Source organism: Lepidochelys olivacea, assembly GCF_965140295.1.
Source record: "Lepidochelys olivacea isolate rLepOli2 genome assembly, chromosome: 19".
In the NCBI taxonomy this organism is placed as follows: Eukaryota; Metazoa; Chordata; order Testudines; family Cheloniidae; genus Lepidochelys; species Lepidochelys olivacea.
The window spans coordinates 13,143,215-13,170,481 of NC_140429.1; the positions used below are offsets into that span (position 1 = coordinate 13,143,215).

The 27,267-nt window shown below is 51.4% G+C and overlaps 1 protein-coding gene across 8 annotated transcripts in view; it reads left to right on the plus strand.

The window, feature by feature from the left end:
- The window catches only part of PTPRU (protein tyrosine phosphatase receptor type U), a 324,255-nt gene that overhangs the window by 158,733 nt on the left and 138,255 nt on the right, over positions 1 to 27,267 (plus strand). For all 8 annotated transcript variants that reach the window (XM_084652205.1, XM_084652207.1, XM_084652208.1 and 5 more), the window contains exons 7-8: positions 2,467 to 2,760; positions 26,275 to 26,583. In XM_084652205.1, the coding sequence (XP_084508331.1) occupies positions 2,467 to 2,760; positions 26,275 to 26,583 (603 nt within the window). The remainder of the gene's footprint in view (positions 1 to 2,466; positions 2,761 to 26,274; positions 26,584 to 27,267) is intronic.

The window sequence follows — 27,267 nt, forward strand, 5'->3', positions numbered from 1 at the left end:
ATGGTGTTAGCTAACCTGTGGGAGTTAACAAGACCTGTTTGTAGTGTGGACGCTGCCTGCCTGCTTCTCTCTGGGATTCATCCCGGACAGCTTGGCACATACTCGAGCCAACATTGTCAAAAGTGGCAGCTGATTTTGAGCCCTTCAATTTCTCGGGGCTCAAGCTGAGATGGCCAAGGCCTGCTTTTCAGAGGCGCTGAGCACCTGCAAATCCAGGGGCAGTCAGTGGGACTTGGCACTTCTGAAACCCGGTCTGAGGTGTCTCGCTGACAACTTCTCAGGGGGTTGAGTCTGGTCTACTGTGTTCTAATTCTATGTGAATGACATTCCCTTTGCTCAGGGCTTCTCACTGATGTAGGGTGAGGTAGTGCTTCATCCTGAAGGATCCTAACTTGATGGAGTTATGTGAACCCAGTGAAGTCAATAGGAGCCGTTCCTTGATTTGACTGGGCACTGGAACACGTTATATGCATCTCTTCTCTCTACCCACCACTGACATGCGTCTGCCTCTGGGGTGGAGCACTGCAGCTGTTCAGCAGTGCACTCCAGTGCTGTGCTGCCTTGCATATTGCGTCATGTGCTGTTAGCTCGACACAAATCAAGGGGGATGTAAAGACTTAGGAACATAGGAAGTGCCAGATTGGATCAGGCCCAAGGTCCATGTAGCCCAGTGTCCTGTCTCTGACAGTGGCCAGCAGCAGCTGCTTCAGAGGAAGGTACAAGAAACCCTGAAGTAGGCCGTTGTGAGATAACCTGCTTCCTGAGTTTTTTTCCTAACCTCTAGTAGTAGAGGTTAGCTTATGCCCTTAAGCATGAACTCTTAGTTATTTGTTAAATTTGTATTATTATTAGGGGTCTTCTTAAATCGCAGAAAAATCACTCATTTTTTGCAGGTTGGTCACGGCATATATAGCAAATTTTGTGGATGTGTAACACTTCTGTGAAATTTTCTATGTATGCTGTGACCAACCTGTGAAAAATGTGTAATTTCTCTGCAGTGTTTCTCAAGCTGGGGGCCCAGACCCAAAAGGGGGTTGTAAGCTTGTTGTAGGGGGGTCGTGGTATTGCCATCCTTACTTCTCCACTGCTGCTGGCGTTGCCTGAAGCTGGTGGCGGGAGAGCAGCAGCTGCTGCCTGGGCACCCAGCTCTGAAGGCAGCGCTGCCGCCAGCAGCAGCACAGAAGCAAGGGTGGCAACACCACACCATTCTCCACTCTGCCTTCAGAGCGGGGTGGCTGGAGACCATATTTAATGGGGGAGACCATATTTCACTGTCCTTGATGCGATTTTCATGGCTGTGACTTTGACAGACCCCTAATTATTATAACTGGATCGCCTTGCTGTCTGGATACAGTCCAGTCCCTTTTAAAATCCTGCCTCAATGCTATGTAGTAGCAATAAGTTCCACGGGCTAATTGTGCCATCTCTCAATACCCAGTGGGAGGAAGGAGTTTTTTGCTTAGCACAGTGGGACCACACTCATTCTCACTGACCTGCTTTTGAGAGTCAGTGAACGCAGACAATTAAAAAGGAGGCAGAAGACTGCATCCGCCAAATGTACTGTGTTCATTTATTTTGACGGCTGTGGCGAAGCGTTAATTATCGATGATAGAGTTTCACAGCACCGTGGCAACTGCTTGGAAGCATTGTCTGTAAAAAAACACAATGATGTTCTGGTCACACGAGACCTTGCTGCTGCCTGTGCTGTTAAACCTCGGAGGAGAGTGTGTGTGTGTGCGCGCGCTTATGCTTCTTTATTTGTAGGTGTGAATTTGTCATGAGTGCTTTATTTGTAGGTGTGAATTCTAAAGAGTTCTGCTGTGTTCGGGATGGAAGCGTGCTCGTGGTTCCAGCAGTATAAATCCCCCTGATCCCACTTACGCTGCTGCCACACACCAAAGACGATGACACAGTAGACTTGCCTTCGAGGAGAAATTTGCAGCCATCAGGATTGCTAGCAGTGGGCTGGGTTCTGCTCTTGTTTACAAGGAGTGAAGGCAGAGCGGCTGCTTTTAGAACCAAATGGGAGCCAGCATCCTTCTTATGCCAGGGTCTTTTTAGCTAAATGGCGAAGAAGAAAGTCTGAATGTTAATTTAGTCCTCCTTTGTGTTCCAGCAGCACCTAGAGATCAGCTCCCCGTTGTGCTCGGGGCTGTACACACTTGGTCCAAAGAGCGTCCAGTCTGAATAGACGAGACAGACTAAGGGTGGGAGAAATTATTATTATCCCCTGATTACAAATGGGGTACGGAGGCACAGCGAGGCTAACAGGTTGTATCAAGGACACACAGGGAGTTGGTGGTAGATCAGAGAACTGCACTTGGATTTCTCAAGTCCTAGCACAGTACTTTAAACCACAAGCTGTGCAGTGGGGTTGATGGAAAGACAATGGCTCTCCAGGGTACAAGCACCGGTGAAGCAGAAGGGGAACATTCCATTCATACCCCTCCCTTTGTCTTTCTCCAGAGCCCCCCACGCCCATTGCTCCCCCCCAGCTGCTCCGAGCAGGTTCCACCTACTTGATCATCCAGCTCAACACCAACTCCATCATCGGCGACGGCCCCATTGTGCGCAAGGAGATCGAGTACCGCATGACCTCGGGGCCCTGGTCGGAGGTCCACGCCGTCAACATGCAGACCTACAAGCTGTGGCACCTGGATCCCGATACGGAGTATGAGATCAGCGTGCTGCTCACGCGGCCGGGGGACGGAGGGACTGGCAAGCCGGGGCCACCCCTCATAAGCAGGACCAAATGCGCAGGTAGGCACACTCCTTAACGCTGGAGGCCCCAGGCTATTGGCTGGTCCTTGATTGACAAGGATCTGCATGGGTATCCATTGGGTGCAGTGTAAAACCTGGTCATGATATTTTCTGTCATGGTGGCAGTCTCTGGACATTGTGCTTTTCCTGAACTGCCCTCAGTACCGCTAGCCATTGGTATTTTGGGGCTTGTCTACACTGGTAGAATTATACTAGGGTAGTTAAACCACTGAAGTTACACCAGGATAACTCCCCTTGCGGCCAGGCTTATTCCAGTAAGTTTAAACCACTTCCAAGCGGCATAAGCTCAACTGGAAAAAGGCCCCTCTTATACTGGAATGAGTGTCCATGTCGGGGGTAGAGGGGCAGGATGGGGCCCTGCTTTTCACTTCACACAAAGCCTAGGAACAAGGATGTGGTCCAGTGATTACAGAAGGACATGGAAGAGCAGGACTCCTGGGTTTCATTGCTCTAAGAAGGGAGTGGGGTCTAATAGTTAGAGCAGGAGACTGGGGGTCAGGACTCCTGGGTTCCCAGCTCTAAGAAGGGATTGGGGTCTAGTAGTTAGAGCTGGGGATGGGGAGTTCAGGACTCCTGGGTTTGTTTCCCAGCTTTACCACTGACTCCTTAAGTGACCTCAGGCAATCCACTTAACCACCTGTGTTTGTTAAAGCTGAAAAGTTGTGGCAAAGGGCCCTATGTCCTTGACTATTTCCTACAGTGAAGTCTATGCAGCTCTTGTTATGGCTTTATCAGCTGGCAATCAGACAGATATTAACCGTCAACCCAGGCCGAAAGAAAATCAAAGAACCCCAAAGAAAACCCTCCTGGCGCGGGAGCTGGCTCTGCAGCCTGGATTTACTCTTTAATACACTGACAGGGGACGCAGTAAACTGACAAATGATTGTTGCTTCAGCAACTGGGTAAAGCAACAGTCAGAGCTTGCTGGCAGCGGGAGGATTAATAACAGCCCAGAACAATGAGGTTTCGCACCCACCATAACTCAGCTCCAGAGCAGCCGTTTCTTAGAGGCAGGTTGGAAGAGCAGTTGCGGAGGTGACGAGTGGGTTAAAAGGCAGGGGAGCACCTTGTATGAGCGAAGAAGACGCAGCAAAGCGCTGGGCTGGGGTGGCTTTCTGGGCTGAGCAGGGGACAAAGGAAGCACAGAGGGGCTTCAGCTAGCTTGTAGCCCCACTGCGCTAGGCACATACCAAATGAGCATCGTCGCCCCGAAGAGCTTGCAGGCTGAGATGGGACCATACTGGTGGGTGAGGGGAGATGGGCTAACAAGAATCCCAAGGGAGTTGGGAGCTTTTCTGAGGTCTGGCAACATTTGGGTGCCTTCATCCTGTGAGACCGACCCGCTTCCATGTTCTTTCTGTTGGGGACCCAAAGGAAAGGAGCCTGAGAAAAGTCTCTAGCAATCTTTCCAGCTCCAAGAAAATGAGGTCTTGCGGATAAAGCACAGCTTCACTGACTTCCATAGGAGCTGGGGTCACCCAGCACCTCTCGGGGTGGAGATGTGGAACAAGATCCCATCCTTAGACACCATGTGGCTGATGTACATGGCCGGTGCACAGCAAACAGCAATGAACACTTGCAAGATGATGCTAATATAGCCTCATCATCACAGCCTGTGAGGACCTCTCACCCCTCCTCTGCCTTAGGAAAGTACTAACACCCCATTGTACGGAGAGAGTAAGTGACTTGCCGAGAGTCAGATGCAGGAAGTCAGTGGCAGAGCTAGCCCAGAGCACCTGAGTTGTAGAGTGGTGCTTTAAGCACAAGCCCATCCTTCCTCAAGTGGCGGCTTCTAGCTGACCTGGACTCTGACCCTGTGGAAACATGTTCCATCACATGGGTGGCCAGCTGTCCGGTTTTCGACTGGAGAGTCCGGTCAAAAAGGGGACCTGATGATGTCAGGTCAGATCTACCGACTGGACACCCAATGTCTGGTTACTGCAGGCGGGAGAGGTGGGGAGGTGCTGAGTCATCACCCACGCCAGCCCCTACTCATCTGGGGCCGCCTCCTACCTGCATTGGGTGGCTGCAGCTCCCAGCTCCGGCCCCACAGGTGAATTCCTCCCGACCCATACAGGGGGCGTGAGGAGAGGGGAAGAGCAGTGAGCAACAGCGGGAGGGGCTCAGGCAGAAGGGGCAGCTCCTTGGGGGAAGAGGCAGGGCAGAGGTGAGGCCTGGAAGAAGGGGCGGGGCAGGAGTGGGGCCTGGGGGGGACAGGGACAAGGGCCCCTGGAGTGTCTGGTTTTTATATATTACAAAGTTGGCAACCCTAAAGGGTCCCTTGAAATCATTGTGACTGACAGGCTGCGTCAGCAGATGCTTCCCAAGGCCATTGCCTTCTCAAGCTCCAGATTGCACAGCGCCCTCCAGGCAGTGGCAGTGCAAGTCCAGGAGCCATTGGCTGCGTGTGCTCGCAGAACTTCAAAGGGCAGCTGCCTTCAGCTGCTACAGATTTGCTGCTAATTGACTTTTGAGCAACAGCATCCTGCAGCATTCGCTCAGCTCTATTGTTCCTTCACTGCGCGCCTTTCATGAGGGTTGGCTGGGTTGTCCCTGGAGGAGCGGAATGTCCTAGCGTGACTCCAGTCCCTCGGAGACTGGGGCACAATTAGCTGGATTGTAGCAGCAGGGGAACAGCCTGAATTCGTTCCAGGGCAGCACCAGCATCCAGGCTGGGATTTCCTCCACCTCGCCTGGCAGAGGCCCAGACTTCATTGGCAAACAGTCCCCCAGCCCTGACCTCTCCGTCTCCCTGATCCAAGATCAAATACAGGGAGCTCGCTTGCCTGGCTGGTAGCTCAGCAGACCTAGCAAACAAACATGTGTCGGGAGAGGGCTTGCTAACGAAGCCTGCACTCCAGTCAGACTCATTAAAGGCTGGTGGGGTGCATTGCTTAAAGCACAGCAAATGTACAGTGCTGATCCAGACCCAGGAGCACTGATTGTCAGTGGGTTAGTAAGAACAGCACTCTGCAGCTGCCTGCATGACACTTGATACAGAGGCAGTGTGGATCGGTGAACTCCCTATAATGGGAAGCACAGTCTGTGTCTAGCATCACTCCCTAGAGATGAGTGGCGCTCGGAAGTGTTGGATAAGCCTCCAGATCAGCTATGGGCCTGAGCTACGATGTTCTGACCCCGACTTGGAGCAGAAGCTCCCCAAAGTTCCTGCAGCCTGTTGGAGAGGAAGGTTGGCCTTGCATCTCAGACACAGCCCTGGGAGGAGACCTGGGCTTGTTTCGGAAATGGTACCACTGGCGGGTATCACTGTGCCACGACTGACCTGACGATGGGGGCTTGACCGTGAAGATGGGGACACTCTCCAGTCCTTTCAGTCTAGCTTGCGGGAGGCAGATCAGCTGCACAGGCATCAGCTGTGTAAAAATGAGGGTGGGCGACTCCCTTGCCCAGCGGCAGTGTTCCAGTTTCTCTGACTTCCAGGCCAGATATGTGGAGGAAGCTGCCCTTCATTCTCCTGTGCTTGGTTTTAAGCAGACTGCAGGTTTTATAATATTTGCTTACAAATTAAGTAAAATATTTGCCCTGATGGCTAATCCCATTTTAAAGCAGGAGAAAATCTGGATGGCTGTATTTCGGAATGGCCCAAGTGGCTGCGTGTCGGAATGGACTGCCTAACTGTATGACTGACGACAACACTGCGTACTGTGCCTGCTGAGAAATAATGAACTGTACTCTTCAGTAGCACCGTCCTTCTGCTCTGGCCCATCTCTGATTATGCAGCTCATTCTTTCACAGATAGGATAAACAGGAGCACTAACAAGTTCAGTGACATGACCAAGGCTATGCAGTGAGTCAGTGGCAGAGCTGGGAGTAGCCCCAAGGTCTTTTGACTCTCAGGTGGGCTGCTTTCTTTTGCCTTCCTCTGCAACATCAGCTATGGGTTGCTGCCAGAGGCAGGATATTGGAGCATATGGAGAAGTGGTGTGACCCAGCATTGCAAGTCCTGGACCTACTTTAGGTTCCCACATACAGATGATGTCACAAATGATACCCCTTCAACAGCATGAGTTCTGCCAGGTGGTGGCTCCAAAATCCATTCCCCCCTGGGTTTCACAAACCGCGAGGGGAAAAAGGCTTCTGCCCCATGGGAGCATTCAGAAGGAGGCGACCCTTGTTTTAAAGACCTCCCCCATGTTGGTTGCCTTGACAACGAGTTGCATGAGGTCACAGAGGACAGGAGGTGTTCCAGTGCTGGCGTTTCAGACACTCCATGGCAACAGACTTCCTTGGTGTGCTGGGGATTTAACTGCTCAGTAACTGAACAAAGTCAAAGGGATCACGCTGACATTAAGGAGGAACACGACTGTTGCATGCCTGGTCCCCGTGAAACAGCTGCTTTTACGAGATGATCTGTAGCAGCCGTTTGTTGGGAAGTGCTTGCTGGCTGAGGATGAGGAAGGCACGGACTGCGTTCTCCGGATTTCTTCCATTTCCCCCCACACCTCCGCCCTCTGTTGGTTGAGGTGAACTGGAGCCTATAAATTAAACACACAAGAACGCTCGGGCTCCTTGTGCTGGGGAAGTAATGGGAGCACTTAACCTTTCTGGGAATTAGCTTGTTTTTGAGCTGGCAGATCCTGAATGTTATTTACAAAGCGATGTTATAGGCGTCCTTGTCATGTCTCCATGCGGACGGGGTGGGGGGGTTGTGAAGGCGGCTCCATTGCTGCTGACTTCAGGCCCCAAAGAAAACGGTTTGCTGATGTTACGTACCTCAGGTGAGTGCACATGGAAGATGTAAGAACTGACACTGACCTTCACCCCAAACTCTAATCACACCTTGAACTGCCTACTCCGTCTGGGTGCAAGCTAGCTGCTGCCTCAGTTTCCCCTCTCCCAACCTGGTTTGATTGCTGCGGTGGGTTGGCCTCTGGCTAAGTCATTAAAGGAAATGTCTGCCCCTTGCAGAACAGCCAAGTCCAAAATAGGCCCAAACCCCAAGTCTTCCATGCCGCTCTCAGGCTGGCCCCATCCCCTCCTCCCTGAGGGTTCGTCTTCTCTCCTTAGCCCCTCCTGGGCTCGTTGGAGGCTCCCGCAGCAACTCCCAGCCTTCTACTGGAGTTGTCCCTTCACTCCGACTCTCCAGGGGCTTCTGTCTTATCTCCGCCCCAGAAGACCTCCTGAGGTCTCTTCCAAACCTAATATTCTATGATTCTAAGGCCTAATTCACATGTCCCGCGTGGCATGCAACGTTGATAATTTTTTCCACCTGGGGAGGCAAGCGAAGTATGTGGGGCTAAACCCATCACCCTGTAAAGGGCTGGTCACCCTATGATACAGAGGTTCAGAAAATCCCCAACTGTGACAAGGCCCATCAGCAGGCCTTGAATCTGGGATCTCTCACTCTGAAATCAAGAGCTGGAGATAAAGGATTACATCTGCTAGCTGTAGGTGACTCATCTACATCTTTTGTGGGCCAGCCACTAGCGGGGGACACAGAGGTGCACCTTGGTAATGTAGGCCACATATGGAAAACCCTGCTTCATGAATTCTCAGCTTCGGGGGTCATGGCCTGGCTTCCTGGTGGGTCATGACTTCTTTCCCTCTCTTTCTGGCCAGGGTCCTGGTACTTTTTTTTCCTGTGAACCACTTTTTGGGTCTATGGAATAATCACCGTTACAGCTGGGATTTTCAAAGCCGCCTAGAGGACTCAGATGTGTCCAAGGCAGCTTTGGAGATGCCCCACTTGGTCAGAGCAGGCTCCAGCTAGGCACTTGCAGCAGCCCTGGAGGACATGCTTCAGAGGCAGATGGAAGAAACCCCACCAGAGACAGTTATGGAATAACCTGCCGACCAGGGAAATTCCCTCCCGGCCCCAGGTGGTTAGTGACTGGGTAGGCAGATAAGAGTGTGGTTGTGGGGCTCAGCACAGGTGAGCAGGCTGGGAGCAGAGGGGAAGTTGCCCATCCACCCTCTCTAACAGTCTGTCTTCACTGCAGAGTTAGCCCAGCAGGTTCGCACTTGGGTGTTGCCCTGTAGCCCCCCTGCTGTCCACACACAAACCCCTCTCACTGAGGTTAATGGTGCTTTCCTGATATCTGCTGGGAGAGCAATACAGCGGTGCATAGACAATCCAGGAAGTTTTTGGAAAGCGTAGGGGACAATTTCCTGGTGCAAGTGCTAGAGGAGCCAACTAGGGGGGGCGCTTTTCTTGACCTGCTGCTCACAAACCGGGTAGAATTAGTGGGGGAAGCAAAAGTGGATGGGAATCTGGGAGGCAGTGACCATGAGTTGGTTGAGTTCAGGATCCTGACGCAGGGAAGAAAGGTAAGCAGCAGGATACGGACCCTGGACTTCAGGAAAGCAGACTTCGACTCCCTCAGGGAACGGATGGCCAGGATCCCCTGGGGGACTAACTTGAAGGGGAAAGGAGTCCAGGAGAGCTGGCTGTATTTCAAGGAATCCCTGTTGAGGTTACAGGGACAAACCATCCCGATGAGTCGAAAGAATAGTAAATATGGCAGGCGACCAGCTTGGCTTAATGGTGAAATCCTAGCGGATCTTACACATAAAAAAGAAGCTTACAAGAAGTGGAAGGTTGGACATATGACCAGGGAAGAGTATAAAAATATTGCTCGGGCATGTAGGAATGATATCAGGAGGGCCAAATCGCACCTGGAGCTGCAGCTAGCAAGAGATGTCAAGAGTAACAAGAAGGGATTCTTCAGGTATGTTGGCAACAAGAAGAAAGCCAAAGAAAGTGTGGGCCCCTTAATGAATGAGGGAGGCAACCTAGTGACAGAGGATGTGGAAAAAGCTAATGTACTCAATGCTTTTTTTGCCTCTGTTTTCACTAACAAGGTCAGCTCCCAGACTGCTGCGCTGGGCATCACAAAATGGGGAAGAGATGGCCAGCCCTCTGTGGAGATAGAGGTGGTTATGAACTATTTAGAAAAGCTGGACGTGCACAAGTCCATGGGGCCGGACGAGTTGCATCCGAGAGTGCTGAAGGAATTGGCGGCTGTGATTGCAGAGCCATTGGCCATTATCTTTGAAAACTCGTGGCGAACCGGGGAAGTCCCGGATGACTGGAAAAAGGCTAATGTAGTGTCAATCTTTAAAAAAGGGAAGAAGGAGGATCCTGGGAACGACAGGCCAGTCAGCCTCACCTCAGTCCCTGGAAAAATCATGGAGCAGGTCCTCAAAGAATCAATCCTGAAGCACTTGCATGAGAGGAAAGTGATCAGGAACAGCCAGCATGGATTCACCAAGGGAAGGTCATGCCTGACTAATCTAATTGCCTTTTATGATGAGATTACTGGTTCTGTGGATGAAGGGAAAGCAGTGGATGTATTGTTTCTTGACTTTAGCAAAGCTTTTGACACGGTCTCCCACAGTATTCTTGTCAGCAAGTTAAGGAAGTATGGGCTGGATGAATGCACTATAAGGTGGGTAGAAAGCTGGCTAGATTGTCGGGCTCAACGGGTAGTGATCAATGGCTTTATGTCTAGTTGGCAGCCGGTATCAAGTGGAGTGCCCCAGGGATCGGTCCTGGGGCCGGTTTTGTTCAATATCTTCATAAATGATCTGGAGGATGGTGTGGATTGCACTCTCAGCAAATTTGCGGATGATACTAAACTGGGAGGAGTGGTAGATACGCTGGAGGGGAGGGATAGGATACAGAAGGACCTAGACAAATTGGAGGATTGGGCCAAAAGAAATCTGATGAGGTTCAATAAGGATAAGTGCAGGGTCCTGCACTTAGGACGGAAGAATCCAATGCACCGCTACAGACTAGGGACCGAATGGCTAGGTAGCAGTTCTGCGGAAAAGGACCTAGGGGTGACAGTGGACGAGAAGCTGGATATGAGTCAACAGTGTGCCCTTGTTGCCAAGAAGGCCAACGGCATTTTGGGATGTATAAGTAGGGGCATAGCGAGCAGATTGAGGGACGTGATCGTTCCCCTCTATTCGACATTGGTGAGGCCTCATCTGGAGTACTGTGTCCAGTTTTGGGCCCCACACTACAAGAAGAATGTGGAAAAATTGGAGAGAGTCCAGCGAAGGGCAACAAAAATGATTAGGGGTCTAGAACACATGAGTTATGAGGAGAGGCTGAGGGAGCTGGGATTGTTTAGCCTGCAGAAGAGAAGAATGAGGGGGGATTTGATAGCTGCTTTCAACTACCTGAAAGGGGGTTCCAAAGAGGATGGCTCTAGACTGTTCTCAATGGTAGCAGATGACAGAACGAGGAGTAATGGTCTCAAGTTGCAGTGGGGGAGGTTTAGATTGGATATTAGGAAAAACTTTTTCACTAAGAGGGTGGTGAAACACTGGAATGCGTTACCTAGGGAGGTGGTAGAATCTCCTTCCTTAGAGGTTTTTAAGGTCAGGCTTGACAAAGCCCTGGCTGGGATGATTTAACTGGGAATTGGTCCTGCTTCGAGCAGGGGGTTGGACTAGATGACCTTCTGGGGTCCCTTCCAACCCTGATATTCTATGATAAACTTCTCAAGGGCTGAAAGGCCTCCAGTGCCTTCCCACAATTCCCTGTGTGCCCGGACGGGCAGACAAGTTCCCCCACAATTCCTTGGGAAAGGATCCTAGAACAGCTCAGTTCATGGTGACCCAGGGTATGTCTACGCTACGGAATAAGGTCGAATTTATAGAAGTCGGTTTTTTAGAAATCGGTTTTATATATTCGAGTGTGTATGTCCCCACAGAAAATGCTCTAAGTGCATTAAGTGCATTAACTCGGCAGAGCGCTTCCACAGTACCGAGGCTAGAGTCGACTTCCAGAGCATTGCATTGTGGATAGCTATCCCACAGTTCCCGCAGTCTCCGCTGCCCATTGGAATTCTGGGTTGAGATCCCAATGCCTGATGGGGCTAAAACATTGTCGCGGGTGGTTCTGGGTACATATCGTCAGGCCCCCGTTCCCTCCCTCCCTCCCTCCGTGAAAGCAAGGGCAGACAATCGTTTCGCGCCTTTTTTCCTGAGTTACCTGTGCAGACGCCATACCACGGCAAGCATGGAGCCCGCTCAGGTAACCGTCACCCTATGACTCCTGGGTGCTGGCAGACGCGGTACGGCTTTGCTACACAGTAGCAGCAACCCCTTGCCTTGTGGCAGCAGATGGTACAGTACGATTGGTAGCTGTCATCGTCATGTCCGAGGTGCTCCTGGCCACGTCGGCTGGGAGCGCCTGGACAGACATGGGCACAGGGACTAAATTTGGAGTGACTTGACCAGGTCATTCTCTTTAGTCCTGCAGTCAGTCCTATTGAACCGTCTTATGGTGAGCAGGCAGGCGATACGGATTGCTAGCAGTCGTACTTTACCATCTTCTGCCAGGCAGGCAAGAGATGAGGATGGCTAGCAGTCATACTGTACCATCTTCTGCTGAGCAGCCATGAGATGTGGATGGCATGCAGTCCTTCTGCACCGTCTGCTGCCAGCCAAAGATGTAAAAGATAGATGGAGTGGATCAAAACAAGGAATAGACCAGATTTGTTTTGTACTCATTTGCTTCCCCCTCTCCCCTGTCTAGGGGACTCATTCCTCTAGGTCACACTGCAGTCACTCACAGAGAAGGTGCAGCGAGGTAAATCTAGCCATGTATCAATCAGAGGCCAGGCTAACCTCCTTGTTCCAATAAGAACAATAACTTAGGTGCACCATTTCTTATTGGAACCCTCCGTGAAGTCCTGCCTGAAATACTCCTTGATGTAAAGACACCCCCTTTGTTGATTTTAGCTCCCTGAAGCCAACCCTGTAAGCCGTGTCATCAGTCGCCCCTCCCTCCGTCAGAGCAACGGCAGACAATCGTTCCGTGCCGTTTTTCTGTGCGGACGCCATCCCAAGGCAAGCATGGAGGCCGCTGAGCTCACTTTGGCAATTAGGAGCACATTAAACACCACACGCATTATCCAGCAGTATATGCAGCACCGGAACCTGGCAAAGCAATACCGGGCGAGGAGGCGACATCAGCGCGGTCCCGTGAGTGATCAGGACATGGACACAGATTTCTCTGAAAGCATGGGCCCTGCCAATGCATGCATCATGCTGCTAATGGGGCATGTTCATGCTGTGGAATGCCGATTCTGGGCTCGGGAAACAAGCACAGACTGGTGGGACCGCATAGTGTTGCAGGTCTGGGACGATTCCCAGTGGCTGCGAAACTTTCGCATGCGTAAGGGCACTTTCATGGAACTTTGTGACTTGCTTTCCCCTGCCCTGAAGCGCATGAATACCAAGATGAGAGCAGCCCTCACAGTTGAGAAGCGAGTGGCGATAGCCCTGTGGAAGCTTGCAACGCCAGACAGCTACCGGTCAGTTGGGAATCAATTTGGAGTGGGCAAATCTACTGTGGGGGTTGCTGTGATGCAAGTAGCCCACGCAATCAAAGATCTGCTGATATCAAGGGTAGTGACCCTGGGAAATGTGCAGGTCATAGTGGATGGCTTTGCTGCAATGGGATTCCCTAACTGTGATGGGGCCATAGACGGAACCCATATCCCTATCTTGGCACCGGAGCACCAAGCCGGCAAGTACATAAACCGCAAGGGGTACTTTTCGATAGTGCTGCAAGCTCTGGTGGATCACAAGGGACGTTTCACCAACATCAACGTGGGATGGCCAGGAAAGGTACATGACGCTCGCATCTTCAGGAACTCTGGTCTGTTTCAAAAGCTGCAGGAAGGGACTTTCTTCCCAGACCAGAAAATAACGGTTGGGGATGTTGAAATGCCTATATGTATCCTTGGGGACCCAGCCTATCCCTTAATGCCATGGCTCATGAAGCCGTACACAGGCAGCCTGGACAGTAGTCAGGAGCTGTTCAACTACAGGCTGAGCAAGTGCAGAATGGTGGTAGAATGTGCATTTGGACATTTAAAGGCGCGCTGGCGCAGTTTACTGACTCGCTTAGACCTCAGCGAAACCAATATTCCCACTGTTATTACTGCTTGCTGTGTGCTCCACAATATCTGTGAGAGTAAGGGGGAGACGTTTATGGTGGGGTCGGAGGTTGAGGCAAATCGTCTGGCTGCTGGTTACGCGCAGCCAGACACCAGGGCGGTTAGAAGAGCACAGGAGGGCGCGGTACGCATCAGAGAAACTTTGAAAACCAGTTTCATGACTGGCCAGGCTACGGTGTGAAAGTTCTGTTTGTTTCTCCTTGATGAAACCCCCCGCCCCTTGGTTCACTCTACTTCCCTGTAAGCTAACCACCCGCCCCTCCTAATCCACCAGCCCTTCCCTAATCCACCAGCCCAGGAGGGGTGGTGGATTAGGGAAGGAAAATGCCACACAGCACTTTAAGCACAGCACTTTAAAAGTTTACAACTTTAAAATTTATTGAATGACAGCCTTCTTTTTTTTGGGCAATCCTCTGTGGTGGGGTGGCTGGTTGGCCGGAGGCCCCCCCACCGCGTTCTTGGGCGTCTGGGTGTGGAGGCTATGGAACTTGGGGAGGAGGGTGGTTGGTTACTCAGGGGCTGCAGTGGCAGTCTGTGCTCCAGCTGCCTTTGCTGCAGCTGAACCATACACTGGAGCATACTGGTTTGGTCCGCCAGCAGCCTCAGCATTGAATCCTGCCTCCTCTCATCACGCTGCCGCCACATTTGAGCTTCAGCCCTCTCTTCAGCCCGCCACTTACTCTCTTCAGCCCGCCACTTACTCTCTTCAGCCCGCCACCTCTCCTCCCGGTCATTTTGTGCTTTCCTGCACTCTGACATTATTTGCCTCCACGCATTCGTCTGTGCTCTGTCAGTGTGGGAGGACAGCATGAGCTCGGAGAACATTTCATCGCGAGTGCGTTTTTTTTTCTTTCTAAGCTTCACTAGCCTCTGGGAAGGAGAAGATCCTGTGATCATTGAAACACATGCAGCTGGTGGAGAAAAAAAAAGGGACAGCGGTATTTAAAAAGACACATTTTATAAAACAGTGGCTACACTCTTTCAGGGTAATCCTTGCTGTTAACATTACATACATAGCACATGTGCTTTCGTTACAAGGTCGCATTTTGCCTCCCCCCACTGCGTGGCTACCCCTTCAACCCTCCCCCCTCCCTGTGGCTAACAGCGGGGAACATTTCTGTTTAGCCACAGGCAAACAGCCCAGCACGAATGGGCTCCTCTGAGTGTCCCCGGAAGAAAAGCACTCTATTTCAACCAGGTGACCATGAATTATATCTCACTCTCCTGAGGATAACACAGAGAGATAAAGAACGGATGTTGTTTGAATGCCAGCAAACATACACTGCAGTGCTTTGTTCTACAATGATTCCCGAGTACGTGTTACTGGCCTGGAGTGGTAAAGTGTCCTACCATTAAGGACACAATAAGGCTGCCCTCCCCAGAAACCTTTTGCAAAGGCTTTAGGAGTACATCTAGGAGAACCGCGAATGCCAGGGCAAAGTAATCCTTTCACATGCTTGCTTTTAAACCATGTATAGTATTTTAAAAGGTACACTCACCAGAGGTCCCTTCTCCGCCTGCTGGGTCCAGGAGGCAGCCTTGGGTGGGTTCGGGGGGTACTGGCTCCAGGTCCAGGATGAGAAACAATTCCTGGCTGTCGGGAAAACCGGTTTTTCCGCTTGCTTGCTGTGAGCTATCTACAACCTCATCATCATCATCATCTTCTTCGTCCCCAAAACCTGCTTCCATATTGCCTCCATCTCCATTGAAGGAGTCAAACAACACGGCTGGGGTAGTGGTGGCTGAACCCCCTAAAATGGCATGCAGCTCATCATAGAAGCGGCATGTTTGGGGCTCTGACCCGGAGCGGCCGTTCGCCTCTCTGGTTTTCTGGTAGGCTTCCTCGGCTCCTTCAGTTTCACGCGGCACTGCTTCGGGTCCCTGTTATGGCCTCTGTACTTCATGCCCTGGGAGATTTTGACAAAGGTTTTGGCATTTCGAAAACTGGAACGGAGTTCTGATAGCACGGATTCCTCTCCCCAAACAGCGATCAGATCCCGTACCTCCCGTTCGGTCCATGCTGGAGCTCTTTTGCGATTCTGGGACTCCATCATGGTCACCTGTGCTGATGAGCTCTGCATGGTCACCTGCAGCTTGCCACGCTGGCCAAACAGGAAATGAGATTTAAAAGTTTGCAGTTCTTTTCCTGTCTACCTGGCCAGTGCATCTGAGTTGAGAGTGCTGTCCAGAGCGGTCACAATGGAGCACTCTGGGATAGCTCCCAGAGGCCAATACCATCGAATTGTGTCCACAGTACCCCAAATTCGAGCCGGCAAGGTCGATTTAAGCGCTAATCCACTTGTCAGGGGTGGAGTAAGGAAACCGATTTTAAGAGCCCTTTAAGTCGAAATAAAGGGCTTCATTGTGTGGACGGGTGCAGGTTTACATCGATTTAACGCTGCTAAATTCGACCTAAAGTCCTAGTGTAGACCAGGGCCCAGAGAACTGTGGGATGTGCCCCCGGGAGTCCTGGTGACATACAGAGGAGCACGGCACCCAGGGACACTGCAAAGCCCTATCTGTCTTACTGGCCTTGATGCCACTGCACTGACCTGTGTGTGTCCCTAGGGCCCACCCTGGGGCTGTTCATACCTGGGCCAGGCTAGCCCGGGCACTCAGACCCAGGTGCCGATCACCTGGGTTAGCCTACTCCCCGTGCGACCCGAAAGCCTCTCACCCAGCTCAGTGCTTTCCTGTCACTCACAGCTGCTGCTTCAAGCCTTGACAGTAGCATTCACTGGTCAATGGTGTCCAGATCTGCCGAAAGCTCTTGTGATGTGAGGACAGGCAGCCTCCCTCATCAGTGGGCCAGAGGAGGCGGCCCAGTAGAGTCACACCAGTTCCTGCCCTGAGACCTGACTGGGAGGCAGCCAGGGTCGTGCAATGGGGGCGGGGTAGCTGCGGGTTATTTTGTTCAGGAGGGAGTGCGAGTGGAGGTCAGGCAGGGATTTGCTAGATCTGTAGGGTGCAGTGTTGGCTTCCTGAGTTCTGGCCAAACGATTGTCAGACTGAGCGTGGCCACCTCTCTTCCAAGGGTCACTAGCTTCATCTCTCTGGGAGTCAATCACGGACCACGAGAGGCAGAGATTCATAGATACCAAGGCCAGAAGGGTCAACTGTGATCACCTCAGCTGACCTGCGTAACACAAGCCATGGGCTGGCCCTGCATTCATTTCTGACTGATCTAGAGCAGATCTGGGAGAGAAACATCCAGTCTTCACTTAAACATTGCCAGGGATAGAGAATCCACCACAGCGATGGCTCAGATCCCTCATAGCGCGTCACATGTCTCTTGTGTGGCTGGGCTGGAGAATGGGGGTGGCTGACACCTAACATTGCATGCGGTGTGGCCCTCACTCCACTGAGGGGATGCAAAGTGCCTTGACAAGTGCATGGCCCAGGATTGTTTGTATTCCCCCCCCCCTCCAGCTCAGTGGCCTCTAAATTTAAGCTGACCCCATGCCTTGATAGTGCAGGAGTTTCTCCTCCCCCCAGCTATGGGGCCTACGCATCAGACACACAAGGGAGTCCGGCTGTAATGGATCCACTTGGATGCTGCCAGCATGACCCACACGATAGGTACCGATTCTTCTGTAATTCGCCAACCTTCTTGTGAAGCACTTTGTGTGCTAAGCACAATCCATTTCTTGGCAGCATATGGAACCACTCGCCCAAGCCACTGGTGGAAAATGGGCTCCTCCAAGACCCGCTTACCCCAGAGTCACTTCTGGGAAAGGGAAGCAGCTGCCAGCAGGTGTGTGGAGTGCACTTGCCCGTCCTTTATCTAAGGCAGCCCCGGAGCGATGGGAGATTTCCAACACAGCTGCATACCACCAGCCATGATTGACACTCTTCAAGGAGGAACGCCTGCATGTAATACAGCTGTAGTAGGAACTGTAAGCACAGGCGGCTCCATGCTGGCACTAATTGTATGGATATATTCAGCAATATTAATGCCAGCAGACATCCTTGTTAGCTGATCTCTAGCTAAACCACTCGTAGAATCTGCTTACATTGGCCTGGGGGTGCCAGGTTGTCTGTTTTCCACCAATCATTTCAACACACTGAAATAAAAAGGAGGTTGAAGCTTAAAGCCTGGCTTTCCATCAGCGCTGTGTGCTGCTCTCCTGGCAGAGAGGGCTAAGGGTGGGGCACTGGGAGTGGCTCATGCCCAGCAGAGCGGCAGCTTGTTCTCAATGTGAGATATGAGTCACAGGGGCCTCTCGGCTTTCTTCTTCATGCCTCCTTTAAGCCCCCAGCTCCTCCCTCTTCCCCCAGGTGGGGCTGTTGCACATTGTATTGGCTCTCATTTCAGGGGCATCAATTCTTTCCTCCATCCCTGTCTCATGGGGCTCAGCTCTGGGGTGATCTATACAGATGAACTCCAACCACCAGAAGGTGTTGGGGTCTCCAAATCAGGGGGTGGTTAGCCCTGGGAGGTTAAAAGATGGAGCCATGTTCCTGTCGTACATCTAAGCTTTGGAGAAGGTTAGCCCTGGGCAGGGCAGAGCGGGCGCATCTTCTACACTGTGCGGGAGCTAACAGAGCTGCCCGCGAGCCCTTTCACCAAGCTGTCCACATCCCCCTGCACTGTCCCCAAAGGAAATTCCACCCAGCATTGCCCCAGCGGAGTGCTCACCAGGCAATGGGTGTGATGCTATCGTGTGAGCCTGGGGAGTCATCTGTGGGGGCACGTGGCAGGGCTGTGGGAAGTGGGATTGTACTGGGAATGTCAGGACAATCCAGGGAATATTGGCACGCCTGGCTGTCCTACCTTATCCCCTCCACTTTCCCTGCAGAGGGATCTAAGCTGCCCCAGGCTTCCTGGTGGGAATGACTCCTGGGGGATTCAGGGCTTGGATTTGTGACTTGCTGCCTCTGTCACTGGTGTAATATTTTAGCAGCATGGGTTGTTTCTTCTTGGAGCGCTGGCCCCTATGTGTATTCCACTGAGTACGCATGCGTTCCTTGCACTTGGATTCAGAGAATTCTTGCAAGCAGTGTACAATAGGTCTGTGCACATGCCCTTGCCCTTCTCGTGCATCCAGGTGAGAGCATAAAGGGAAGAGCAGACAGACCATCTCTCCAGTTCCTTCTCACTGCCGCGTGGATTGGGTTGGAGCCTCCAATGTCCAGCGCTCCCCTTTGATTTCTTTGATCTGGAAATATTTCAAAGATTGCATTTTGTGTATAGTTCTTTATAGTTAATAAATTCCGTGCATCGGGAAACACCCCTGTGCCCCGTTATGGGTATTGGACTATTCCCAGAACTCTAGACTTCAAAAACTGTATGTCCTGCCCTCATTTCTTCTTGGTTAGAGGCGACCATCAGCGCTGCTTGTACTGCCTCTGGGAGGCACGTGTTGCAGCTAGCTCTTTCCCTGGCTGTACCCATGAGGTGTGGGAGTTCCGACTTTGAAAGCACCCCATGGAGATGCCATGAGGCCCCAGTGGGATCCAGGCCAAGGGACTGCCCAGAACATCAGCCTGAATCAACATGGCATGTGCTTCCCGCCAGGAGGTCTGGCTCTGGTGCGAGGGAATCCATGCAGGTCTCCCTCTAAGTCTGCTTCGAAGACATCTAACACACCTCTGCCTAAATGGAGCAAATCTGCTCATTTAACTGCTGAGGACTTGGTGGGTCCTTAGTCCCAGGGCCATGACTCTGAAGCCTTTAATGCCAGTGCTTTGTTGGTACCAGACTCTGTACCAGCAACACCAATTCCACCAACACCATCCTGGCCAAAAAGGTGGGTCCGTCGGTTCCAACAATCAGAGCTTCAGCCACTGGCGGTACTGTCACTGTCTCACACACCAGCCACACACAGCCTACGCCTCCAACCCCACCAGCAAGAGTGGATCGGACCCCTTGCACTCCAGGGAGACATTTTTGCTCTTCCCGAGACTCAGTTTCCCCCATTACTGGGGCCTCTGTTACTAGAGAGATTTTGACTCAACCAGGGGTGTTACCTGTGACAGAAGCCTGTCCCCTCTTCCATCTACCAGCTTGCGCCATTCCTCCATCGGAACCGTCAGAACCACTGCTGGACCCCGTCCCCTTTTTCTCTTCCTCAGGAGAATCTGAGCCACCAGAGGAGCAATCACCCCTCCTCCAAGAAATGCTAGTCCACACAGGAGATCCAGACACTCCTGGCACTAACCTCCACCTTGACATTTACCTCGGGACAGGTGGTACCCAGTGCTGTAACTCCTTCCTGACCCAGCTTATTGTCCATCCTGGGGAACATGGGACCCGTACACCAGATATGCAGAGCCTATGCATTCTGCTAGGGAGTCACTCCACCATTCCCCTCTGAAGAAACAGCCAGCACTTTCTCTTGACCCCACAAAGCGGGACAAACCGGTTCCACTGGTACCGACAAGATTGTCGTCTTCATCTCCTGGTGAAGCAGTCACTGCAACGTGTCCATCCCCTCTGGACAACTATAAACAATTTCAAGATTTATTGTGCGGGGTGGCAGAAGGAACTCCAGATCTCCCTAGAGGAGGTCCAGGACTCTCAGTGCAAACTCCTGGATATCTTGCAAACCATCAGGTCCAGTCAAATAGCACTTCCAGTTAATGAAGCTACCCTGGAATCTGCTTGAGCAGTCTGGCATACTTCAGCCATATGTCTCCCTAACCCCAAGAGGGCAGAGAAATGCTATTTTGTTCCAGCCAAGGGAGTGAAATTTCTCTTTTCCTACCCTGCACCATACTCTCTGGTTGTCCAGCTTGCCATGGAGAGATCTGGACGGCAACATCCCAAATCCACTCCTTCTGGCAAGGAAGCTAAGCTTGTTGGGAAGAAAGGTCTTCACATCTACGAGCCTTCCGTTTCATATAGCAAACTATCAAGTGCTGTTGGCTAACTACGACAGTCTGAACTATTGCAAATTCACAGACTTGGAAGACAATGCACCACAACAAGATGGAGCTTACTTTCAGCATGGGTAAGCTGGTGGCTAGAACCACACTTCAGTCAGTGGTCGATGTAGCAGACACCACATCTAGGTCAAAGGTGGCCATTGTGAGGTGCCTGAGTCATGGCTCCACACTTTGGGATTTCCCAGGGAGGTCCAGAACACCGTGGAGGACTTGCCCTTTGATGAGGCCCACCTTTTCAGTGAGACAACAGATGAGTCCTCACATACTATAAAGGATTCCAGGGCCACCCTCCACACCCTGGGAATATATACACCTGCCCCAAATTGGAAATATCCCAGACAGACTTACTTACCGAGACCTGCGACTCAACGGTTTTATTGCCAGCGTTCTTATGACCCTCCTTGCAAAAGACAAATGGTAGAGAAGTTTTGTTTCCCTCCATATATATCTACAGCACCATCTCAGCCCATCCCCCAGCTAAGGGATATCTTTGACAGGAGTTCAAGAGCTGCACACAGTTAGTGATGCCACCACTACCCGATGCCCTCATGTCCTTCAGGGATCATTTAGCACTATATTTCCACAACTGGAGTGGACAAGTGGGTATTAGATATTATCCAATCCAACTATGAGGTTGAGTTTACTTCCCTACCTCCTCCCAAAGCCTCATCCTTGTTCCTTTTCAGGGACCATTCTCACAAGGGGATTCTCCAGCAGGAAGTGGAATCCCTGCTCCAGCCAGGGGCAATAGAGTGGGTACCTCTACAACACCAGGGGAAAGGATTTTACTCACTTAGAGGTTGGAAACCTGTCCTCAATCTCTGCAATCTCAACTGCTTTATTCTCAAGCTAAAATGTCACGTGGTCACTCTGGCATCAGTGGTCCCATCCCATCCCATCCCAAAGGACATTTGGTTTCCATCTCTTGATATGAAGGGCGCTTACTTCCCCTATTTTGATGACTGGCTTCTCATTGCCAGGACACATCAAGAAGCCTATGAGTTGACTTCATTTAATGCTTCAGCTACTTTACTATCTAGGAGTCCGTGTGAACCTGGAAACGTCTATCCTCATTCCGATGCAGACCATAGACTTCATAGGGGCAAACCTAGATTCAGTCACAGTGAGAGCTTGTCTACCAAGGGACAGGTTTCACACCATGACATCCTGTTAGACCAGGTTATGTGCCACCCTCAAGCTCCTGTCAGAACTTGTTTTTCTCTCTCCTGGGGCATTGGGCTTCATGCACTTATGTTACCACATTTGTCCAACTCCACCTATCATGCCTGGCTTTCAGGCATGTTTCTGAACAACATGTTTCGTTCTCTCAGAATGGCTGGGTTTTGCCTCAGTTCCATATGAGTTCGCCTGGCAGCAATCAGCGTGTGCCATCCACCATCAGATGGTTGTTCAATTTTCACTCACCTGTTGACTAACAGATTCTTGAAGGGCCTAATCAAAACCTTCCCACCAGTAAGGAAATATTCATCACTGGGACTTCAACCTTGTCCTTTCAGCACTCTCTAAGCCTCCTTTCGAGCCATTAGCTATGTGTTGGGTATCTCAAAGTTGCATTCTCTGTAGCCATCACCTCAGCCAGAAGGGTGGGGGAGCTCGGAGTTCTAGTCGTGGCTCTGCCATACACTCAGGTCTCTTTATGACTTCATCTGAAATTCACCCCCAAAGTCGTTTTGGAATTGCACATAAACCAGTCAATCCACTTGCCTGTGTTTTTCCTGAAACGGCATGCATCTGAGGAGGAGAGAAGACTGCATTTGTTTGACGTGCAACGCCTACGTGCAAAGGCCACGGCCAATCAGAAAAATTCACCAAGACTGTTTCTTGTTATAGAAGAATGAGTCCGAGATCAAGCTAGATCCTCCCAGAGAATCTCTAAATGGATCTCAGACTGTATCCTGCTCTACCAGTTGTCGCCATCTTCCTCCCCATCACAGCATAAGGAGCTCATTCTACAAGAGCACAAGCAACTTCATTGGCATCGCTTGAGAAAGTGCCTTTCCCTAACGTTTGCAGAACAGCTATGTGGACTTCCCTCCACAGGCTTATGAGACGTCGTGCTCTAGTGCAGAACTCCTCCTTTGATGCATCCTTTAGGAAAGCAGTCCTCCAAACGGCTTGGCTGCCTACAACCTTGCACCTGCCTCCTTCTAGTGACCGACTTGTCAGTCACCTGCAGTGGAATACACACAGGGACCTGCACTCCAAGAAGAAGAGAAAGTTACTTACTTTATAGTTAGTGGAGGTTCTTTGAGGTGTTTGGCCCTGTCTGTATTCTATTATTCACTCTCCTTCTCCTCTGCTTTGGATCTTTAGGATTTGCAGTAGAGAAGGAACTGGAGAGGCAGTCGATCTGCTCCTCCTTTATTCCCTCGGTTAGAAACATGGCAGTGATGCATGTGCAGACCAGTGGACATTGCTTGCAAGAATTCTCTGACTCCGGGTGCATGGAACACATGCATACCCACAGTGGAATACAGATCGGGACCACATGTCTCAAAGACCCTCCAGCTGCAATATGATCAGTAACTTCCTCTTTTTGTGCTCTGCATATAGGAATGTTTCAGCCAGAGAGAAATGAAGGCAGAAAGAGCAAAGTTTACTGGTGATACCCATAGCTTTTAAAAGAACTGCACCATGACTGACAGCAAGCATTCCTCCGAGATCTGCATTCAGTTAGATAGCGCTAGTATCTGTATTTGTGCCATCTGGTGACTCCTAGCTGTGTTGCAATGGGCAAAGGATATACTCCTGCAGCAGGAGAAAGGAGCACTTCAGGCACTGGATGCAAATCCCATGAGGGTGGGCAAGGAGCTCTATTTGGGAGGTGAATGGCAATTGAATAGCAATACTTGGCATTTTGCTAGCCTCTTGAAGCACCTTATAAATGAACGAAGCCTCGCAAATCCGCTGTCAGTTTGCTGGGAGACAGGACAATGATTTGTCATCCTGTTCCCTTGCAGCGTGGCAGCATAGTGTGATATGATGACTCAGATATCAATGTCCTGATGAAAGGTTTCTGCTTGTTTCACCTGCAGCTCTGCTCTGGGGGGGGGGGGGTGGTTATAATTTCTCCTGTTCCTTCACAGAGTGGTGGTGACCCTTCCTTTAAATCGGTCAGGTCCTTAGGATGACCTTGGTGTCAGAGCTTTGATAGGATGAATGCACTGCCCGGGCTGGGAGTTCAGCCTGGCTTGGGAGCCAGCCTTGTTAATGAGGGTAACTGACATCAAGAGCAAACATCTTTCAGAAGCAGGGCAGTGCCATTCTCTTGATGCAAACTCATGGGTTAGGGAAGATGCGGCAGCTGCTGCAGAAATAACCCCTCAAAGGCAATGTCCTTGTCCTAGATGTGGCATTGAAGATATATTATGGAGGCATCAGGGGCAGCTCTGTAGTTAAGTCTGTGTTGTACTTTTCCTTCTGTCTCCACTCTTCAGTGATGGAACTGGAGACCTGAGTCTCATTTGGGCTGCTCTATACACTCACTTTAAGGCCCCTCTGCATGGCTAGATGAGGCTCAGGTCTGCTCAGGTCTCATTTGGGCTGCTCTATACACTCACTTTAAGGCCCCTCTGCATGGCTAGATGAGTCTCAGGTCTGCTCAGTCCCACTCCTTGCTGCTGTTTCCCTGGGCTTTCTTCCTATCCAGCCTTTCCAGGCCTTCTCCACCGCAGCCTCTCTAGGTTCTCCCTTGTTTCGGGGCTGGGACTCTCAGGGCCCTCCCCTGACAAAATCCCAGCATACAGGTATAAAGAACAACCTCATTCCACCCTCTGTGGGGTTGATCTTATGTCCCTCTCACTTAAATGCTTCTCAGAGCTTGCTCCATAGAGGTCCAGTCCCTGCCGGTTTGCCAGGATCTCCCACCAGTGCTGTTCTGTGCCACTCCTGGCTGCTTGCCAGCCTCCCCTATTCAGGTGAGGAGCCCAGGCCTTGCTGTCATTCTTCCTCTGTAATCCCAGAGTGACTGCAGCCTCCCTCCCCGCAGCCCCCTTCTGCACTAAACCTCCTGTCTTTATAATCACCACCCAGCTCCTCCCCAACTGGTCTTCCTCTCTAATGAAGCCTGGCTCTCAGTCCCCCTCAGGCCCGCATTAACTCTTTCCGAGCTTGTGTGTGTGTGGGGAGGAGGTGGTTCAGGGGGGGTTTCTACGCCGCTAGGATAAAGAACCTGTGTGCTTGCTGTTGGCAAAAGAGCTTGGCTCCTCATTAAATCAGACATCTGCTACTGATGCCAATTGTGAGAACGGGTTAAACTTCTCCCCAATGACTCTGCTCAGTCTGTGGCCTTTCGAGAGCCTGACACCAGCCTGATGGAAAGATGAGGGCCCTGGTCAAACAGGCCTATTACGGGTATTGGTTGGGGCCTGCCTGGAAAGCCCTGTCTGTGTGCTGTGCATGGTTAATCAATTTCATTCCCCACCCCGGGCCACATGCAGTGAGTCCCTGGGACGGGTGTAGACCTCCTGGAAGAACACAGCCCCCAGGTGCCAGGGTGGAATATCTTCAGGGGACCATAGCCCCAGAAAAGGGGAGGAGGAAGACACCATGCCCCCCAGGGTTCATCCTCTCTGCAAATGGGATTGTGTTGTACATGGTCAAATGGTCCTCCTTGATGACTGAGTCTATAAGAGATGGTGAACCCCCTTGAGATGCCTGGTATAATATGGCCCAGGGAACGCGCTCATTGATGGATGACCTGCAGAGGGCTTTGGGGTCTGGTTGGGCTGGGAAGTTGATGTTTAGCCTCACCTGACTCTCTTCAGTCTGGAAGGTTGCCCTGGGGTTCTCTAGTGGGAACTGGTTCTCTTAAGCGAACTTCCATACGGTCTGCAAGGAGCATTCTGGTCCTGATTCTCCTTCCCCCTGTGCAGCCATTACACCAGCACAGGGTGAGCAGAGTGTGTGAATGGTCTGATCCAGCAGCTTGTTAAGCTCTCTTTGCACTGGTGTAAGTGATAACACAGGGTGCAGTGCAGTGGAGAATCAGGCCCAAAGAGAACAGCCTGGCTGCTGGTATTTTGGCACTTCTCCTTCTGGTACGGAAATGCCAGAGCAGCCAGTGGCTGCTTAGCTGCCTTTCTTGGGTACCCTCCATTGGAGGAATTCAAGGTGAGGGGATGGCAAAGACTCAGGACGGGGAGGATGAGCATCCCCACATTTCCGATGGGGAAACTCAGAGGTGAAGTGATGTGCCCAAAGTCACACAACAAGGTCTGTCTGTCTTTCTTTCTTTCTGAAAATGTATCAATCTAATCTATTTTAGCTATTCATCTAGGGCCTGATTCTCATTTACACTAAGGCCCTTTACATCACTGTGGCAGTGTAAAGAGACCTTAAATTGGGTGTAAGCTACATTTACACTTACTTTGTCTCCTTTATGCTGCTCAGAGCAGTGTAAAGGGGCCTTAGTGTAAATGAGAATCCAGGCTCCATGGTGGTCCTGCAGAGCCCTCTGCTTTGCTAGATTTGGGTCTTCCTGAGCAATTAGGCTGCACCGTGGACCTGCTTTCACTAGGATCAAAGCTGAGGTTCACCAAATTAATTTCCTTTGGGTCCTGCCCCAGATTTAGCCCCATTACCCTTCCTGGTGGATGGTTTTCCTTGTGTCACGCCTCTCTCTCTCTCTCCCCCTCCCTGCCAGAGCCCATGAGGGCCCCCAAGGGCCTGGCCTTCTCTGAGATCCAGTCCAGGCAGCTGACACTGCAGTGGGAGCCGCTGGGCTACAACCTGACGCGCTGCCATACCTACATGGTCTCACTCTGCTACCGCTACTTCGTGGGCACCAGCCACAACCAGACCTTCCGGGAGTGCATGAAGATGGAGCACAACGTCCACCACTACACCATCAAGAACCTGCTGCCCTACAAGAATGTCCACGTGAAGCTCACCCTCTCCAACCCCGAGGGGCGCAAGGAAGGGAAGGAGATGATATTCCAGACGGATGAGGATGGTAAGTGCCAGCTGCGGCCCCTGTGCACTGGGACGCCCGTGGCAGGGCAGCCTCTCCTTCTGCCTCTGCACCAGGTAAGCCGCAGCTTGGGGCAGGGCAGGGGAGCACCCAGAGAGGCCACCGAGGGATCCTTGCAGATGGGGAATATGGTGATGGGGGCAGTCCAGGGGACGTGCTCTATGATGTGTGCATGTGTGCACCTTGTCCTTTTCCTTGGGGATGGTCCACTGCTGTGCTGTGAGAATAACTCCCTTCCTCTCACTATGGTAAAACAATCATGTGTCCTGATCCTGACACTTTCCTGTCTACTTAAGCCAAAGCTTACTTCAGCTAATGCAAGGTGTTCTGGGACAGCTAGCACAAGAGAACGGGATTATAGTAAACGTATATGCCAAATTAAGCTATGTGACTGCTGTAATATGTGTGCTTAGTGCTGTTTGTCTTAATGCATTCTAATAGGCGAGTGGTGTGGAGAATACTTGTTATTAATATACCATTGATATGCTAGCCAGCTCAGACTGGTTGGCAGGACTCACTCACACCAAGAACCACTGGCTCGAGCAGACCACTAGGCCTCTCTCCTTCCTACCCTACATTCGTCCCTCATCCATCACCTCTCCCTGTGCAATCTGTCCCTGTCTGGACTGAGCGCCAGATTGGGTCGCTCCAGGCTGGGCGGCGCCC